At 64.3% G+C, this 19,650-nt stretch overlaps 1 protein-coding gene across 2 annotated transcripts; it reads right to left on the bottom strand.

Annotated features, from left to right (window-relative positions):
• Window positions 1-3,579: 3,579 nt before the first annotated feature.
• On the bottom strand, window positions 3,580-17,621 carry ACTA2 (actin alpha 2, smooth muscle). 2 transcript variants are annotated; one of them, XM_072803662.1, is made up of 9 exons: window positions 17,494-17,621; window positions 14,034-14,188; window positions 12,688-12,816; window positions 10,200-10,310; window positions 8,672-8,756; window positions 8,212-8,373; window positions 6,796-6,987; window positions 6,214-6,395; window positions 3,580-3,868 (listed from the first exon to the last, which is right to left on the bottom strand). In XM_072803662.1, exons 2-9 carry the CDS (start codon window positions 14,160-14,162, stop codon window positions 3,725-3,727), a joined length of 1,134 nt encoding a protein of 377 aa, XP_072659763.1. In that variant the 5' UTR covers window positions 14,163-14,188; window positions 17,494-17,621; the 3' UTR covers window positions 3,580-3,724. The 2 variants fall into 2 exon arrangements, with proteins under 2 accessions (XP_072659763.1, XP_072659762.1); XM_072803661.1 differs by lacking the exon at window positions 3,580-3,868 and adding an exon at window positions 4,555-4,725.
• Window positions 17,622-19,650: the final 2,029 nt, after the last annotated feature.

The following is a 19,650-nucleotide window of genomic DNA, read 5'->3' as shown; positions in this document are numbered from 1 at the left end:
GGGAGGCCCCTCGGCCGCGGCAGCCCGTCCCGTCGGTGACCTGGGGTGTGCGCACGTGGCGGCGGCGCGGGCGCCCCCCCCCCCCCCCCCCCCGGCCCGGCGTCCTCCTGGGTCACGGCGACGCGGGGAGGCGGAGGCCGCTGTCCGTCCCCGCAGTCCGTGCCCGCGCCGCCCGGGCCTCCGTCCACACCGCCTGACGCGACGCCGACCCGAGACCCCGGCCGCCAGCCGCCCCAGCCCTCGCTGAGGAGCCGTCCCGCCGGGAGAAAGGTCGCGGGGTCGCGGGCCAAGGCTCTTCCGGCTCCTCCGGCTCTTCCTTCCGGCCGCGGGGGCGGGGGGCGGGGCCCCGGGGCAGCCTGCGCGGCTCCTCAGCACTTCCGGGCGCGCCGGGCTCACGCGGGGCCGCGGCCTCTGAGGGGCCGGCGTCTGACCCCGCGCCTCCGAGGCCGCGACGTCACCTCGAGAACGTTCTAGAACGGCTGAGCGGGAGGATGCCCGTCCCGGGGACGCCCGCCCGCGACTCGACCCCACGGGCCGCGCTCCCGGCACCGACCCGCGGCCCGGCCTCCCCGGCCCGAGGCCTCCGCGGGCCCGCACCTCCCAGGGGGCTGTGCGCTCCGGGCGGGGGGAGGGGCGGGGAGGGCAACACCCACCACACCCAGCCTCCCCGCCCCCTCCTCCCTCCCCCCTCCGCTCCCGGGGGCTCCTCCTCCCTCCTTCCCGGGGCTGCCCCCCCCCCGACCCCCACCCCGAGCCCGGGGCCCTCACAGCGGGTGCAGCCTGCCCTTTCCGGACCGTGTCCTCTGGCGCCGTCCTCCCTGAGGAGGTGCCCTCGGGGCAGCCCCTGGGTCACCCTGGTCCCCGGGGATGGCGGGACCGCGCGTCCGGTTGTCCTGCTCTGACGGGGAACAGCCGCAGCCACGGCCGCCCCACTCCCGCCTCCTCCTCCCCCTCCTGCTGCTGCTCCTCTTCCTTCTCCTCTTCCTCCTCCTTGTCCTCCTCCTCCTTTCTTCTCTTCTTCCTCCTTCTGCTCCTCTTCCGCTTTCCTTTTCCTCCTTTTCCTGCTCCTCCTCCTCTTCCTCCTCTTCTTTCTCCTGCTCCTCCTGCTCCTGCTCCTCCTCCTCCTCCTCCCCTCCTTGTCTCCTTGAAGAAGCGCAGGTGCAGCGGAGGCTCCTGGTGGGCCCATGCGTGTTGGCTCCGCCGGCCTCCTCCCTCCCTGCAGCCAGGCCGCTGTGTGTCGCAAAGCCCAGGAAGATGCTCTCGTGAGCCTGTCATGGGGGTGATCTGTGGTCCCAGAAGGGTTTGAAAGTCTCGTTACTTATTATTAGGAGAGGAAGGGGATTCGAGAAACAGCCAGGTATACACCTGGTCGTGTGTCCTAAGGGACTCGTCCACAAGACTGTGCCACCCGCCCAGCCCTTCAGCGCACTGGACGTCCTGCAGACTCGGGAAGAGGTGTTGACTTAAGACTGAGCCAAGCGCTCAGGCCCTAAAGCTGAGCGCTCACACGGAAGGACCACTTCACGGACGCCCGTTTGCTGAATGGTCCTGGTTCCCCCGCTCGTTGCCTCTGGCCGTGGTCTCAATCCTGCACCCAAGAGCTCGCGTCCTCCGGTGGTGGATGCAAAGTGCCCTGGCGCCGCAGATTGGTTGTACCTGGGTGAACCTTGCAGAGACGACGGGAGTGGTCGGTGATCTCTGCCTGAGTTCCAGAAGCCTCCTGGCCGCAGGTATCCGCACTAAAGCCCCAGCTTCCATCCTAGTAGGTCTGGAGAGCCCTCGCCTGGTAAGCGGAGATCTAAATTGGGAGCGCTCACACGGGGAAGGACCACTTCACGGATGCCCATTTGCTGAACGGTCCTGGTTCCCCGGCTCGGTTGAGGAGCCTCAATCGCCACACGGGACACCACACGGGACGGTGGTTCTCAAACTCTGACATGCAAAAGGAGCATCCGAGTGATCTGATCGGCGCCAGGGACTCTAGCTCAGCAGGCTTCGGCTATGATCCAGGAACTGCCCGCTTCCAGTGAGCCCCCACCGAAGCTGCCCTGCGCAGCCTATGCCTGGGGATGCTGGCCCAGTGGCTTAGAGTTGGGCCTGGAACCAAGGTCCAGGGGCCCCTTTCTGCCTGTAGGATATGGTAGTGGTAGGTCCACCCACGGTCTCAGTCACTCCACCCGGCAAAAGGCGGTAAGAAAACCACCTCTGTAGGGTCGCTTCAGGATAAAACGAGGGCGTCCTATAGAGGGCTGGGCCCGTATCCCACACCTGCCAACTCCCACTGTTCTAGGATTGGTGTTAATTAGCTCAAGCTACCAGGCCAGAGAAGACCACGGAAAGCTTGGATTTTCTGGGTAAAACAGGCATTAAATCTTGGGTAAATCTCTGAAGGAAGATGCTGCATTCGACAGAGACCCCGCCTCCCAAGACTCTCACACACAGGAGGCCCTCACAGGTACAGAAGGTGTTTCCGCGCGTCTTTAGACCTCTCGGGCCGAGCGGGTAGAAGAGAAGGTGAAGGTGATGGCTCCGCTATGTGATGATGTCACGGGAGCACTTGGTTTCCTCATCCGTACAATGGGCAGGGTGAGTGCGTGCCCACATTGTTCTGAAGAACGGATGAGGAGGGGACGTCTAAGGCCCTAGTGTGGTCATGGCACCAGGGGTCCTCGGAGGGCCTGTTGGCTTTCCCATCCCGGCCCTTCTGATGTGTGTCTGTAGCCACTTATTCAAACAGACGTTGATCGGGAGAAAGGAACCGATGAGCTTTCACAGCAGCGTGTCCTGCTTTTTTGAGAATCTGTTTCCCTGAAAGACGTAAAGTCCTACTTTCATTACCATTGCTTAAGATTTTTCGACTTTATGAAGATGTGGAAGCAAGGGGCATGCGGTAGAGACTGTACTCTGGGTTTGAACCTGGCTGTCTGCTGAGGCTGCGCGGGGACACGGCCCCCAGGGCCAGCAGCCGACGCTCGTCCCGCCGTTTGGGACCCGCGCAAACGTCCTGTGTTTCACTTCGCAGTATTCCGTAAGCCACGGGCTCGCCAACGCTCCGCTCTGTAAGACAGGCTGGAGTCAGGGGGCTTTGCCCACCCGGGGGCCACTGTCGAGTGCTGAGCACCCCCCGGCTGCCGGGCCCGATCCGCCACGTTCGGTGGGTCAGGTGCCTGAAGCGCACGTCGACCGAACGGTGGTTTAACTCAGGTTGGGTTTGTCGGATGCGACCCCACCGCAGGTGGAGGAAATGTGTGTATTTATTGTTTCGTGTGCATATTGACATCGTGCATCTGCGTACGTGTAACACGGAGTTACTGCTCCCGCTCACCCGGACCCAGGACCGAGCCTGCAGGACAGCGACGCTGGGTCACGGCTGGCAAGCAGCAAGTCAGCCCGGGTGGTCCTGTCCGTACGCCTCCATCCACGTTCCCGTTTACACACACATACACACACACACACCCGTGTACTTTCAGATCTTTGCGCAGCCACGTTTAGCTGGGGGAGCCGCGTCCTAGCGGGCGCGCCCCGGAGGCACCTTCAGAAGCAGGTGCACCCCGCGCCGCCAGAGGCCAGGCCTGCAGGTAACCAGTAACGTACTGCAGATTTATTTAAAAAAACACACAGGTACCAAGTCAGAGCTTTGCTGGGAATGATTTGGAAAAGGATGGAAGGCATTATTCCACAGAACGTTCACAATCGCGCGCCAGACACAGAGCAAGGAAGCGTCTTAGAAGCATTTGCGGTGCACGATGGACGGGCCGGCCTCGTCGTACTCTTGTTTGCTGATCCACATCTGCTGGAAGGTGGACAGCGAGGCCAGGATGGAGCCGCCGATCCACACAGAGTACTTGCGCTCCGGAGGGGCGATGATCTGCGGCCGGGGCGACAGAGGAGCGCGGTTAGTGCGCCCGACGGGGCTGCGTTCCCCCGCCGGCCAGGCTGCCGGACCTCGCTCAAGTTCCGGGGACGCGGGGACAGCGGGCGGGGGGCAGCCGACCCTGGCCCCGTCCTGACTCTACCCAGCTCGGCCCCCAACCCCAGGGCTGAGACTCTCCAGTGAGCACGCTTGTTTCTGCAGCTTTACACGACCACCTCCGAACACCGCACCGCTGGGGTGCGCCTACCCCCTGCACGGCCTCCCCCCAGAACCCTGACGATGGCTCTGTCCCCCTAAGCTGTGCCCGGAACTCAGCACGACACGCGCTCTCCGCAGAGACCAACAGCGGCACCTGAGCACCCACTACCCAGGGCTTCTCCCACCGCTTCGAGTCCACTGGGATGCACCATGTCCCATGGCAGGGCTGGGTCCCCCAGGTCCCCGGGGTGGGTCCCGGGGAGCCGCGCTGCCAGCTTTCCGTGCTGCACCGGCCTGACCTGCAGGGCATGCTCATGTCCCTTGAACGGTGGATCAAGCCAGGGGCCCCAGCTGTGTGCGGTGACCCCCAAACACAGCGGCAGCCGAGTGAACCCCAGTTCCACTCCCGACTCAGACACTTCAGTGGAAACCAACGTGGACGCCTGGGCAACGGGCCCGGGTATTTATGGAACCCTGGGGGAAGGCCTGATTGCTGTTCACCGCCCAGCTCTGCCTGGACGCTTATTCTCCATGCAGGTAGCTGATACCGGTGCGCACCTACTGCGTGCCTGGGCCTGTGCTAAGCGTTTACCCGGGTCGCCTCGAACTCCAGAGAGCATTGGGTTCAAGCTGATTACATGGGGACAGAAGGCCTGAGGGAAGGGTCAGTAAGTGACAGGGTCACCCTATTAGACCCCTAGTCACACCTGGACCTCGCCCAGCTATTGTTTTGTTTTGTTCTGCTTTAGAAGCAAACTTTTCATTTGGGGGTAATTTTCCTCTATTTTTATATTTTTAAGATGTTATTTATTTATTCATGAGACACACAGAGAGGCAGGCTCCTTGCGGGGAGTCCGGCGCGGGACTCGATCCCGGGACTCCAGGGTCACGCCTTGGGCCAGAGGCAGCCGCTCCACCGCTGAGCCACCAGGGGCCCCAGATTTTTAGTGAGTCTCCTCTCCTTGGAGCTCTGAGTTCCACGTTCACTTTATTCGAGAAGCCAAGGTTGGAGCAGCAGGCCTGGCGGCTCTGGCTGCCACCACGTCTATACCACACCCCACCCAGGCCGCTTTGTCATGAGTGCAGCGCTGGGTGCGAGTCTCACCCGCAGACGAGGGAGGGAGGGGGCGTCCCGGCGGGACACCGACCTCTGGAGGCAGCGTCCTCTCAGTGTGTGGGGGTTCAGAGCCTGGGGGCGGGCCGAGGGCCCCGGTCCAGCTCTCTCTGTGCTGTGTCGTCCGCACACAGAGGAAGCGAGTGTGCATAATGGGGACTGTGATCTGGGTCGTGTGTGTCCCTCCCCGGGGCACGGGGCGCAGTACCCGCCTAGCTTGTGGCATCACATGGTGACAACAGCTTCTGAGAGGCCACCGGGCCTCCAAGGGCACTCTGATGTCTGAGCTCCCTCGGCCAGACTCACGGCACACGGTGTAGGGGCTCTGGGGGCTCTGGGACCGGGTGCAGCCGTTGGGGGGTCCTGTGCTTCCGTCACCCACACCAGCAGCAGGGCCGCACAGAGCGGCGACCGTCCGGCAGCCCCCGGCCCCTGAGCCGTGACCAGTTAGTGGAAAAGGGCGACAGAAGCTGCGGCTCTAAGCCTCTTGGGCGGTAGGTCTGGCTCCCCGATCACTCGTGCTGTTTGGGACGGGAGAGGAGCTAGTTCTGTGACGGGAAAGGGACATAACGTGATGGAGGGACACCCGGGGGGCTCAGGCCGTGACCCCGGGGTCCCAGGATTGAGTCCTGCATGGAGCCTGCTTCTTCCTCTGCCTGTGTCTCTGCCTCTCAGTGTCTCTCATGGATAAATAAATAAATCTAAATAAAAATATTTAAATTAAGTTAAAAAAAAGACAGGTGACAGAAATCATCAGGGCACGCTGTGCCGACTGCGTCACAAGTGCAACCGTGAATCGTGTCGCACGCCTGCATCTAACAGGCGTCTCCATAAAGCGTCAAGGGACCGGCACGCGCGGGCGCTCCGCTGCACCTCAGTCCCGACGGCAGCTGGAGGACAAGGGTGCCCGGACTGAACCGTGGGCGACACAACCTCGCTTCCCCTGGGAGCGGGACTGAGTCATCACAGCGCCTGAGAGGCGGTGGCGCTGCGGGCGGCCCTGTGTGGCACCCGCCCCCGGCCCTACCTTGATCTTCATGGTGCTGGGCGCCAGGGCGGTGATCTCCTTCTGCATGCGGTCGGCGATGCCGGGGTACATGGTGGTGCCCCCCGAGAGGACGTTGTTGGCGTACAGGTCTTTCCTGATGTCGATGTCACACTTCATGATGCTGTTGTAGGTGGTCTCATGGATGCCGGCAGACTCCATGCCTGCAGGTGACACGCGGGCCATGACCCAGCCCCGTCCCGGGGCCCCCTCCCCGTGCTCATGGGTGCCCAAGATCAGTGTAAGGCGGGAGGGGCCCCCTCGCTTCTTCCCCAGCCCCCGCGCCTCCCGACCTCCAGGCATCCGGCACGGCCCTGCCCTGTCGTCCATCCGCGCCCTCGTCTGACTTGCTCAGCGTCCCCCCACATCACGGGTGCTTTGGGTGGGACGGGACACGGACCCACTCGCCCAGAGAGAACACCGCCCTGGCCTCCTGTTCTCCCCAAACGCGACGCTTCCCCCCTTCCCTGGTTTGGAAGAGCGCCTGGCACGGGCCCCACCCGCCAGGCTGCTCACGGCCACGGGCGCGGGCGGCTGGCGTCGCGGGGGGACGCGGGGACCTACCAATGAAGGACGGCTGGAACAGCGTCTCCGGGCAGCGGAAGCGCTCGTTGCCGATGGTGATCACCTGCCCATCGGGCAGCTCGTAGCTCTTCTCCAGGGACGAGGAGGACGCGGCCGTGGCCATCTCGTTCTCAAAGTCCAGGGCCACGTAGCAGAGCTTCTCCTTGATGTCACGCACGATCTCCCGCTCGGCTGCCGAGACACAGACAGGGGGGCTGGTGCGGCCCTAAAAGCCCTGCTTACTTGGTGTCTCCGACGGCGCAGCTCCTTCTAGCCCCGGCCCAGGCTCGGGATGCTGCGGCCCAGCATCCAGGACAGCAATGACCTTTGCGTCCGCGGGGAGCCCCTTCCATGCCCAGCACAGGGCTCGGCCCCCAGAAGGGTCGCGGGGGCGCGCAGGCCGGGGCCCAGGGGGCCGGCTGGAGGCACAGAGCGGGGCGTCTGTCCCTGTTACGTCCGAGGCCCTTTCCTTTCTTTTCCAGGACTAACTGTTCCCTGTGTGGTGTCATTGTCCTATAACCGCTGGTTACGCGGGGTTCTCGGTTATCAGGTGGTCCTATGCGCCCCCCACCCCCGCCCCATTTTCATAAAGCCCCAGAGAGCCCTCCATGCTCCTGTCGCCGCCCGGGAGGCCGAGGCCCTGACTGGGGACCGTCCCCGCCCGGGAGGCTCCGGGACCCCTCCGGGACCCCTGCGGACCGAGGTGTGGGCACCAGGGGCGAGGAGCCCCCAGACGCCACGCCCTGAGCCCCTAAGCTACGGTGCCACGCCAGCCCCGCCCCGTTAGAGACCTGGGTCCTCGCTGGAGCAGAGGCGGCGCGTGGGGAGGACCCCAACTCCCTGCCCGGGAAGGGGCGCTGCCACCACGGGGCTCCAGCTCGGGCCATAGGAGCCCCGGGCACATCAGGAAACACATGGACACCACCAGATGGACGAGGGGCGACAGGGACGGCGCGTCAAATGCCATCATTTGTCTACGGATCACCCCCCTGGACACTGAGCTGAGAGAGATTGCTAGAATTGACTTTCTCTGCTTCTGTTTGCTCCCGCAGTGTGGCTACGGGCAGGATGCGTGGTCCCGCCAGGCTCCCGTCCTCCTGCCCCAGAGCCTGGGGGAGATGGGGGGTGCAGGGCCCCAGAGCCCAGGGAGGGATGGGGATGGGGTGCAGGGCCCCAGAGCCCGGGGGGGATGGGGATGGGGTATAGGGCCCCAGAGCCCAGGGGGGATGGGGATGGGGTGCAGGGCCCCAGAGCCCAGGGGGGATGGGGATGGGGTGCAGGGCCCAAGAGCCCAGGGAGGGACGGGGAGGCACACTTTGCTCTGGGGTTTGCGTCAAGCCTTGGCATCTGTGCCCCCCATCCTCTGCCTGGACGGCCACCGCGGCCCCGTGCACCCCCGTCGCTCCTGCGCCTCACCGGTCGTCACGAAGGAGTAGCCGCGCTCAGTGAGGATCTTCATGAGGTAGTCGGTGAGGTCGCGGCCGGCCAGGTCCAGGCGCATGATGGCGTGCGGCAGGGCGTAGCCCTCGTAGATGGGCACGTTGTGGGTGACGCCGTCCCCGGAGTCCAGCACGATGCCTGGGGGCCAACGCGCACCGTGGACGTCCCCGCGGCGGGTGCCTGGGCCCTGGTGGCCGCGGGGAGACGACGGGCAGGAGGGGCCCCGGGGCCCAGCTCAGCGGGGCTCTGCCTCTCCCCTGGCCTCTCCCCCACCCTCGCTCCCTCTCTCTCAAATTAATAACAAGTCCTGCTGGAAATGGGGCCAGGAGGGGGCCGTTCAGGGCTGGGCCAACCGCCTGCCGCCACCCCATCCCACGCTGCAGCCTGTGAACCCCGCGGTGCCGCCCCAGCCCGGGCGCGCCCCTCGGCCACCTACCCGTCGTGCGCCCAGAGGCGTAGAGGGAAAGCACCGCCTGAATAGCCACGTACATGGCTGGGACGTTGAAAGTCTCAAACATGATCTGCGAAGCGACCGGGCAGCGGGGTTAGAGATGCCGCGGCCTCAGCAGGGAGCTCCGGAGCGCGGCCCTGCAGCTGGGCTCGGGGAAGGGGTGCCTGCCTGGCTCGAGGTCGCCCGGTGGAGCAGGGTCCCCCCCCGGCCGCTGGCAGGCATGTGGGGTCCAAGCGTGCCCTAGCAGAGCTCCGCACCCCCGCTGACCCCGGGGGCGTCACCCCGCCTCCACTGCGGGCGGAGGGGCTTGCTTGCGAGCTACAGCGTGAGCGGCCTGGGGCCCCATGGGTGACGCCGGAGCCCAAGAGCAAGACAGGACAGCCCCGGGCTTTGGCCTCTCTGCTCTACGGAAGGCGACCGGCTTGGGGTCCAGCCAGGCCGCGGTGTCCGCGGCACTGCTGGGCTGTCCAATGCCGGCCCTGGGATCCGAGGCCCGGGGCCGCAGCGAGAGGACCCTGGAGGATGGCCCCTGGCCTCTGGCAGCGGACGACACACATGGACACGAGGGGCCCCCTCGGCTCCCGCAGGCTGGGGACACGGTGTGAGCTGAGCCCCTGCGGGCCACACGCAGGAGATGCCCCCGGGCCTCCGCCTGTCCCCCGGCCAACCCCCCGCCCTGTTGGTCCCCCGGGCCATCTGAGGCCATCTGCCGGCGGCCGGGCTTCCCATCACGCTTCCCCCTGACACCAGCCACAGGGATGGGACTGGCTGTCGGGGACGACGTCGCCTGACACATGGGTGACTCCCAGGCACGCACACATCCCCCCGGCAGAGGACAACGCGAGTGTGTTGGTGCAAACCAGGAACAGGCCCTGCAGGACTGGCAGGTGTTCCATCAGGGCCCAGGTCGGCTCCAGGCGCTGCGGCTTCTGGCCGGCGACCTGGGGAGCCCCCTGATGCCCAGGGGCCCGGATTGTTCACTGCTTTTCCCGGATACGCCGTCGTGCGATGGCTTACGTGACGCGCCACTGTTTCAGCACGACCTGCTCCCCGTCCTTAAGACCCGGAGGCGATGGCTCGGCGCCTCCCAAGTACAGGCCCGCCTGCCTCCAGCCGGACGCCCCTCCACACGCCCCCCGCCCGCACCCCGCTTGGCCTCCCTGACCTTCATGTCTGCACTTGGAGAAACACCGGCACTGGGTCTTTCGGCGGGGGGGGGACGGAGGAACCAGGAGGAGGGAAATGGAGCGGACTCGCTCGCAGGGCAGGGGACATGGGGCCAGTTTGCAAACCCAGCTCGGACCCAAGGACCAAGCTCCCGCCGGACGTTGCCCCGCAGGTTGACACGGTGTAACCTCGCGCGTCCCACCGCGGGACAGAGGGCAGCCCCGCAGGCAGGGGGTGAGCCCTGTGGAGGCGCCCGCGCCCGGGGTCCCGAGGTCCGGAGGCTGTCGCTGTGCGAGTGGGGCTGGGCCTGCCCTGCGGGGTGCGGGGTCCCGCAGCAGCCGCCTACCTGGGTCATTTTCTCCCGGTTGGCCTTGGGGTTCAAGGGCGCCTCGGTGAGCAGGGTGGGATGCTCTTCGGGGGCGACACGGAGCTCGTTGTAGAAAGAGTGGTGCCAGATCTGGGGGGGCCAAGGAGAAACACGGCGACGTGACCCCAGGGAGCGCGGACCCCGCACGGGTCCAAACGTCCACGTTTTTACCGACTCAGAGACCGGGGCTCAGACTGCGACTGACCTACCCACGACCCCCATGGAGTGGGTGCCCGAAGCCCCCCAGCCCTGGCCTGTGGGCAGGACGCGGTCTGCAGAGTCGAGCCCAGGTGCAGACCCCGGCTCGCCGCTCCCGGCCGTGAGCTAAGGACTGTCACCCCCTCGTGAGCAGGGACCACGGGGACAACCGGGCGTCGCGGCCACAGCCCGGGCGGCTGTTCAGTCCAGCGCCTGGCCCACAATAAGGGGGGCTGTCATCCTTCGGCTCTGCGTCCTTAAAAAGTGATGTCGACGCCCGAAGTGGAGTCTGACCTCATGACCCCAGACCCTGGGGCTCGTGCTCTGCTCCTCGGACTGAGCGGGCTGGCCCGGCTGTGTCCTCCCCGACCCCAACCGCCTCGGGCAAGGCTCACGGGGACACGGCTTCCCTTAGCAGGGAAGGACGAGCCGGGGATGCATGAATGGGTGGAAGCAGGAAAGTGGCCTGAAAAGGCCAGATGCCATTTTTTTTAATAGAGGTTTTATGGATGTTTTTTTGTTCTTAGATTTAAAAAAATTTTTGATTTATTTGACAGAGAGAGAAAAAAACAGAGAGCACACTGGGGGAGGGAGATGCAGACCCTTCTGAGCAGAGAGCCCGACCAAGGGCTCCACCCCAGGACCCTGGGACATGACCTGAGCTGGAAGGCAGACACTGAACTCACGGAGCCCCCAGGCCCCCGCTAGTGACCATTTTTCTTACCTTTTGGGAAAATTTCCCTGCACAACCTGATAGGGACCCCAGGAGGGACCCTGATAGGGACCCCGGGAGGGTTTCCTACTGCGTCAGAGCCTCTCCTCCATGCATGTGCACGCGTGTACCTACAGGGAACTGACCAGTGAAAGCCAGATATCGTGGTTCTAACCCCTTTTGCTACACTAAAAAAAAAAAATAATGCCATTTTCTCATTAGTCTGTCTAATGGTCCCAATCACTTGTGTTTCTATGATGCCTAATAATACACATTAATATTCTAGGATTTGGGGGCACCCGGGGGGCCCAGCAGTTGAGCGTCTGCCTTTAGCTCAGGACATGACCCTGAGGTCCCGGGATCGAGTCCCGTGTTGGGTCCCTGCAGGGAGCCTGCTTCTCCCTCTGCCTGGGTCTCTCTGCCTCTCTCTCCATCTCTCATGAATAAATAAAATCTTTTAAAAAAAATCCTAGGATTTGGGGTATCTGGGCAGTTCAGTTGGTTAAATCTCAGACTCTTGATTTCTGCTGGGCCATGACATCGGGGTGCTGAGCTGGAGCCCTGCCTCTCCCCCTCCCCTCTCCCCCCTTCTCCCCTCCGCAATCCCTCTCAATCTAAAAAACAGAAACAAAAAATCCCTAGGACTGAACTCTTCTCATAAGCTCTTTTATGTGAAATCGGGAGATAAGGTTCACCTGCTGCCACACGGAGACGCGCTCTCTAAAATATGCCTTTAGGAACGCTCCTCAGTGGCTTGCGCCTGCACATGCTGGGGATGGTTCGGGGACAGTTGGGGGACGTACCAAATCCACACTGTCTACAGTGTGAGAACCAAAACACTTAAAAAAAAAGTTCAGGGTGAGTTAAGGGGAAGCCTGGCCGTGCAGTCGGGCTGCTGCAGCTCCTATGCGCTGGGAGGCTGGGCCTGGGCCCCTGGGGAGCCGGGTGGGTGGGTGGGGGGCTCCTGGCTGCAGGCTCCAGAGGGTGCGGGGGGAGCTCCTGGCTGCAGGCCCCGGAGGGTGTGGGGGGCTCCTGGCTGCAGGCCCCGGAGGGTGGGGGGGGAGCTCCTGGCTGCAGGCCCCGGAGGGTGTGGGGGGCTCCTGGCTGCAGGCCCCGGAGGGTGGGGGGGGCTCCTGGCTGCAGGCCCTGGAGGGTGGGGGGGCTCCTGGCTGCAGGCCCCGGAGGGTGGGGGGGCTCCTGGCTGCAGGCCCCGGAGGGTGGGGGGGGGCTCCTGGCTGCAGGCCCTGGAGGGTGGGGGGGGCTCCTGGCTGCAGGCCCCGGAGGGTGGGGGGGCTCCTGGCTGCAGGCCCCGGAGGGTGGGGGGGGCTCCTGACTGCAGGCCCCGGACAGCCCACCCAGTGTCCCCGCGACAGACCCGCAGCACCCAGCACTGGCGAAGGGCTGCGTGCTCGTGGGCAGCACAGCTCCCTGGAACCGCTTATGCACCCGCTTGGGCAAGGGGAGCGTCTCAGGATTTATTTTTCACCAGTAGCCAGACGTTCCGAGCCACGGAAGGTGATGGCCTGACGGCTGCACCCGCAGAGACCCTCCCGGTACCTTTTCCATGTCGTCCCAGTTGGTGATGATGCCGTGTTCTATCGGGTACTTCAAGGTCAGGATCCCGCGCTTGCTCTGAGCTTCGTCGCCCACGTAGCTGTCCTTTTGTCCCATCCCCACCATCACTCCCTGCAAAGAGCCACAGGGCATGAGCCTGGGAAGCCGGCAGCCGCCAATCGCGAGGGAAGCCCTGCCGTCGAGGGTCCTCCTTGGGTGCCAGCCACTGGCGCCCTGCCCGAGGCCACTGAGCCGTCGGGGGCGCCCGACTGGGTGTCCAGGGGACCCAGGGGCCCCGTGGGTACAGCACTTTACGCTGGGGCTTTTGGGTTTCTAACAGCTGAGTCCACGCCAATCAATGTTAAGACATTGGCCAAAAAAAAAAAAAAAAAAAAAAAAAGACATTGGCCTAAACTGCTCAGAAGTATTTTTTGATCATCAAAGTGAAACTTTAAAAAAAAAAAAAGGCAACACAAGAAAGGGAATCCCCGTCCCTGGATGTGTGATCGCCCCACAGCGGAGGCTTCAGAGTCGCCTAGCGGTGGCAGGTGCCAGGGCACCACGGCGGCCGTTCCGCGGAGACGGGCCTCAGATTCCACGCGGGGGAACAGGCCGTTATTCAGGCTCAGGGTCGCCCGCCGCGCCGAGGCCCGAAAGTACCGGGCAGGCCCGGGAGCCGCGACGTTTCTGGCGTCTTCACGCCGTGGCCGCCCCCAACACCTCGCTTACACAGACGGTCGGTGAGCTGGGCCGTGTGTCTCTGCACGTCGGCGCCACCGACCCTAAAACACGCGAGATTACATCTGGCAGCAAGGCCTCCTCTCTTCTAAGGTCCAGATCCCCGCCAGGGAGCGACCTCGGGTCTTTTTAATTTTTTTTTATTTTTAATTTTTTTTTTTTTAGCAGTCTCGGGTCTTATTTTAGCTCCTTTCCAAAGAGCAGCTGTGGTGCCCTCACTGGGGCTGCGTGACGATGATGCGACGATCGTCTTGAGAAAAACAGGAATTGGGGGAAAACGGTGACATCATAGCACCCCCCCCACCCCCCAGCAGGCAACCTGTCTCCCTGGTACTTGAAATCTGCACTTACTAACCTCATCAGAGCTGCATTTTCAACACGGCCCTGCCATTTCTGGGCAGAGTCTGGACACTCGCGGACGCGCAGACGTAGGGGCCGTAATCTATAGCCCTGTTTCTCTCTATTCCAATCGGAGTTTTTTTTTTTTTTTTTTTTTAATTGCACGGATTCGAGGTGCAGCACCAGGTGGACGCGGGCAGCTGCTACCTCGGTCCACCTGCACGTCCCCCGGTGGTGAGTGCGGCGACCGAGGACCACACGGTGTTGCTCACCTGATGTCTGGGGCGGCCCACGATGGACGGGAACACCGCCCTGGGCGCGTCGTCGCCCGCGAAGCCGGCCTTGCAGAGCCCGGAGCCGTTGTCACACACCAGGGCGGTGCTGTCCTCTTCCTCACACATGGCGGCTGCAGCTGCTTCACCGGGTCCTGGGGGGACGGGGGGGGGGGGGGGGGGCGCTGTCACCGGCTCTCGGGGCCCGTGGCTGCCCTCTCCTCCTGCGGGCGCCCCGAGAGCGCACACCCCGGCCCCCCTGGGTCTCCAAGCCGCCAGCCCCCCAGTGTTGTACAGGCCGAAGCCCAGGAGGCCCCGTTCACCGACCGGCCCCCGACCGGCCCCGGCAGCCGGCTGGTCACGCGTGCTCCGAGGACGTTACACGACAGCCACACCCGTGGGGGCCCGGCTGTGGGCAGGGACGCGAGGCACCCGTCATCCGTTGCAGGAGCCTCTGGAATTCGCTCCCTGAATCAACCCAAACGCATTTTTCTAGACATGTTGTCACTTTGATGTATTTTCTTAAAACGGTGCATTTTGAGGGACGGGCAACATGGGAAAATTTGGAAACGCTGCGGCGATGGGATGCTTAATGTAAAGTGTTTAAGAGGAAAGTCTCTTTTGGGTCCAGAGAACTTTCATTTTACCTTTGGAAAAAGATTTAGAGCCGATGGAAAGTGTCTAAGGAGGTGCTTTGGGGTCTAGGGGCCCCGGCTCCTAAGCTTGGATCCCGTGACAACATCTGCAAGACGGGAGCAAACGCGGCCACTTTATGGGTCTGGGGGACTGAAGGTCCTACAAAACTGTAGGACCGTTTTCTTTCAATGTCTCATTTTTATTAATGGGAAAACCCAGAGGCGGGGTTTTGCTCAAGGGCACGCGGGCTCCGCCGAGCTGAGGGAGAGGCGAGGTCCTGGCCTCCAGGTCACAGTCCCTCCACTTCCCCCAAAGCTGAATTAGGTGGGAATATCCCACACAGAGGGGGACGCGCAGGCTTCTCGGCTCGACTTTGAGGTTGCAGGAGACGCCCCGCTGAGCAGGGGCCCAATGCGGGACTCGAACCCGGGACCCTGGGATCATGAGCTGAGCCGAAGGCACACGCGTCACCCCCCCCACCCCGGGTGCCCAGGACGATGCATTTTAAAATCTGGGACCAAAAATTAAAATAAAAATAAATAAGATCTGGGACAGGGACTATTCGCTCCGATTGACAAACAAGGAAATCAAGACTCAAGGAGCTGGTGTGACCCGTCCAGGAGCCGACGACGCCGGGACCTCGGAGACGAGCGGGGGCGCCGGGCGGTGGGCTTGCGCTCTGCAGGCACAGGGGGGGCGCCTGGGCCCCACACACAGGCCGGCCGCTTCCTGAGCCCCCATGTCTCGGAGTCACAGCTTCCCTCTCTGCCCAACGGCGAGGACGCCACAGGCGCTGTGCAGAGGCCAGCGTGGGAGCCACACGTTTTAAAAGCACGTGGAATAATATGCAGTGGTGGGGACCTGGGGGCTCAGGGGCGGAGCGCCCACCTGCGGCCCAGGCCGTGACCCCGGTCCCGGGATCGAGTTCCGCGTCGGGTCCCCATGGGGAGCCTGCTTCTCCCCCTGCCTGTGTCTCTGCCTCTCCCTCTGGGTCTCTCAGGAATAAATACATAAAATATTTTTAAAAAAGTGATTTGCAGTGGCGCACGCATGAGGAGCTCTCCCCACACGTGAGATTTAACGTTACGGTTATTAGTGTCATTACGTAATTATTGCCCAGATCGCTTCACTTCTCGTCTTTGCCTGCAGCTGTGGCGCAGAGACCCCTGACCTGTGGACCCCACTTGTGAGAACACAAGAGGAGCCGCATGGACGCCGGCTCTTCCCATCCCCACCCTCCCTGCCCTTCCCCTCCCCTCCCTGCCCCGCCCTGCCCTTCCCAGACACTGGATTCTGTTCTGTGTTCTTGGGATTTGGCTTCCGTCCCAGCGGAGTAAGAGGCTAGAGGAGGAATGAGACATGGGGACAAGACAAAACCCGCGGGAAGAGCCGGCGCGCGTGTGGGAGGCGGCCAGCTCCGGCTCCAGGCTTTCCGCCGATGCACTAAGCAGATTTTCCAAACCAAAACAGTTGAGAATAGGATGAATTCTTTGGAAATAGGGTCCCCCGAGGCTGTGAGGAGATGCACTCCGTGAGCGCGCCCGTCCCTACTGAGTGCTGTCCGGCCGAGGGCTTGGGGCGGGGTGCCCCCTGCACCGCCCCTGCACAGCCCGGCCTCAGCACCAGCAGCATGCAGGGGGGCACCCGACATCAGTAAGCCTGCTTTTATTGGGCAAAAAAAAAAAAAAAAAAAAAGTGCAGGAGGGATTTTCTGACCATCAGAGGGGAAGTCTCTGCGTCCTCAGAAGCCCTGCCGGAGGTTTGCCCTCCCTATCTGCAACCTGGAGGAGCCGCGGGGTTGGAGCGAAGCATTTCCTAATTAGGTAAAACACACTCAGTGTCCCTTTGGAGCTGCCCCCAGCTGGGAGGGGCTGCTCCCAGCGCCCGTGCAGCTGGTGCCAAAAATGAGTAGTTAGTGTCATGGGGGGGAGGGGGGGGCTTGGGTTCCCAGCTCGTCCCTCCTGAGATGCAAACCATATTTAGTCATGGATCGCAAAATGGCAGGAGAGGGTCAGCGCAACAAGAGTGGTCAGACCCTGGGGCTCAGCTGGGGTGCACAGGGCAGCCAGACCCTGGAGCTCAGCCTGGGGTGCAGGGCAATCAGCTCCCGGGGCTCAGCCTGGGTACAAGGCGGCCAGACCCTGGCGCTCAGCTGGGGTGCAGGGCTGTCAGCTCCCGGGGCTCAGCCTGTGGTGCAGGGTGGCCAGACCCCGGGGTGCACCCTGGGGTGCAGGGTGGTCAGACCTCAGGGCTCAGCTGGGGCACAGGGTGGTCAGACCCCAGGGCTCAGCTGGGGTGCAGGGCAGCCAGCTCCCGGGGCAGGTGCGGGAGGCAGGTGGCCGCCCGAGGACCCACAGCTGTTGTGCAGCCCCTGCCCCCCACAGCCACAGGGCAAGGCTCCGCTGGCTGCCGCCTCCCTGTGGCCCCACAACACACCTGGAGACGGGCCCTCCCCGCCCCGCCGCTGTCAGAGCCACAGGGACTCCGACACCAGAGGCTCAACCCCAGCGCCCGGGCGCCGCCTGCCCCCTGACGGCCGCCGCACAGCGACACAGTCGGGGCGGGAGCCGCAGCCGCGCTCGGCAGCCCCCACCCTGGTGCAGGCGACGGCGTCCTGGGCACCCCGGCCGCGTCTCTGGGCCCCGCTGCAGCTGCGACGCTGCTGGCCCGGCGCCCCTGCCCCCGCCTCCTGTTGCCTGTCGGGGCTTTCCACCCCAGCCCCGGCAGCAGGGGCCACAGCCGTCTCGACGCAGGACGTTCCTTCGGGGATCCCCGATTGCCGCTGGCCTGCGGGGGGCGGGGGGCCTGGGCGGCTGCCACTTACCCCGACGGCGGCGCTGGCTGGGCTGGGCGGCGGGTGCGCGGGCGGCCGGGCCCCGGGGTTATATAGCCCCTTGGCCGGCCTCCCTCCCACTGGCTTCCCAAACAAGGAGCAGAGCCGCTCGGGCGCGGCCAGGCCAACACGACCATATAGGGGCCTCGGCACGAAAGCCTCCTCTCTGCGGGGCCGGGTCTGGGCTCTTCCACCGCATTCCACTGCTGGCTGCCGGCGCCCGGGGACCAGGGCCCGGGCCTCCAGAGCCGCCGCCGAGGGCCCAGGGCCACGAGCTGGTGCGGGGGCACACGCGGCCCGGGGCGTCCTCGGGGCCCAGCCACCTCCCCCTGCGGCAGCTGCGCCCCCGACAGACACACGGCGCCCACGGCTCCTAAACACGCTGACGGCGGGCCGTGATTTCACGGTGCCCAGCCCCGGGGCGCGAGGGGCCCGGCCATCCACGCGCTGACACGGCCGAGGCCCGGCTCCAGCAGCGCCCACGCCGCCCTGTCACGAGGCAGCTCGGGGCCTCTGCCCCCCGACCCCCTGGTGCCCACGCGGGCCCCGGCCACGCTGCCCGGGTGCTTGCGAGCGCCGCCACGCCGGGACACTCCAGGGTGACCGGGCGCTCGACAGCCGCGACCCCTGTCCACCGCGTGCTGGCCCACAAGTGGGGCGCGAGCCTCCCCCTCTGCCTCGTCCCTGTCGCCAGCACGCACACGGCCCGGGTGTTGAGGCAGGAGGGCCGCACGGCACAACGCGCACACGGAGCATCCGTAAGAGCAAATGGAAACATGTATGAATGAATAAAAATGAAGAAGCAAAGTGAGGCGACGCACGTGCTCACCCAGCGGGGGGCCTCTCCTGCCCGTCTCCCATCCTCACACCCGCACTAGGCGAGCTTGCACGTATGTCGTGCGCACGTGTGACAGTGAACTTTGTCGATTATGATTCAAAAATAAATCAATAAAATTGGAGACACTAAGCCGATGGCTTTGAGTCCCAGGGCCCGAGCGAGGCAGGACGTCGGGTCTCCCTGGTGAGAGGACCCGGGCCTGAGGCCGCAGTCGCCTCCAGCCAGTCTGCGAGGGGCCTGGCGACTTCCCGTGGACGCTCCTCCAACGGCCACGCACGAGCCGAGCCGAGGGATCCTCGCCCTCTCGTGCCCACCCGCTGTCCTCTTCGTTGGGGCGGTGCGGGGGCGGGGGCGCGGGCGAAGGACCCTGGTTCGCTTTGCCTGGGGGTGTTTTCCCCTTCCCCTCCTCTCTCTCCCCTCATTCCCTTCCCCTCTCCCTTCTTTCCCTTCCCCCTCCCCTCTCCTTCCCCTCTCCTCCCTCCCCCTCCATCCCTCCACATCCCTCCCTCCCCTCCCCTTCCATCCCTCCCCTTCCCTCATCCCCCCACACACTTCCTCTTCCCTCCTTCCCTCCCCTCCCCTCCCCTCCCCTTCCCCCATCCCCTTCCCTCCCCTACCCTCTCCTTTTCTCCCTTCCCCTCCCCTTCCCTCTCCTCTCTCCATCCCCTCCTCCCTCCCTCCCTCCCCCTCCATCTCTCCCCATCCCTCCCTCCCCTTCCCTTCCGTCCCTCTCCTTCCCTCATCCCCTCTCCCACCCCTCCTCCTCCCTCCTTCTCTCCCTTCCCCCTCCCTCCTCCCCCCTCTCCTTTGCCTACCACCTCCCTTCCCTTTTGCCCTCCCCTACCTTTCCATTCCCCTCCCCCTCTCCTCCCCTCCCCCTCCCTTTGCCCTTCCCTCTCCTCCCCCTCTCTCCTTCATTCCCTCCCCCTCTCCCTTCCCCTTTGCCCTCCCCTCCCCTCTCCTCCCATTCCCCCTTCCCTCCCCTCCCCTCTCTCTCCTCCCCCTTCCCCTCCTTCCCCCTCCCCCTCCCTCCTTCCTTCCCTCCCTCTTTCACTTCCCTTTTGCCCTCCCCTCCGCTTCCCCTCCCTCCTTTCCCTCCCCTCCCTCCCCTTTACCCTTCCCCCTCCCCTCCCCCTCCCTCCTTTCCCTCCCCCTCCCTCCTTTCCCTCCCCCTCCCTCCTTACCCTCCCCCTCCCCTCCCCTCCCCTTCTCCCCTCCCCTCCCCTTCCCTCCTTCTTTCCCTCCCCCTCCCTCCCCCCTCCCTCCATCCTCCTCTCTCTTCCCTCCCCCCTTTCTTTCCTTTCTTCATC

The sequence above is a fragment of the Canis lupus genome, chromosome 27, assembly GCF_048164855.1.
Source record: "Canis lupus baileyi chromosome 27, mCanLup2.hap1, whole genome shotgun sequence".
Taxonomy (NCBI): Eukaryota; Metazoa; Chordata; class Mammalia; order Carnivora; family Canidae; genus Canis; species Canis lupus.
This window is presented reverse-complemented; position numbering and strand designations above follow the sequence as displayed.

Coding starts and splice junctions, on each gene's coding strand:
- ACTA2 (XM_072803661.1), bottom strand. CDS start 14,162: ATGTGTGAGGAAGAGGACAGCACCGCCCTGGTGTGTGACAACGGCTCC. Junction 6,988..8,211: donor CTACTCCTTCGTGACGACCG/GTGAGGCGCAGG, acceptor GTGTCTCGGCAG/CCGAGCGGGAGATCGTGCGT. Junction 6,396..6,795: donor GTTCCAGCCGTCCTTCATTG/GTAGGTCCCCGC, acceptor TGTCACCTGCAG/GCATGGAGTCTGCCGGCATC.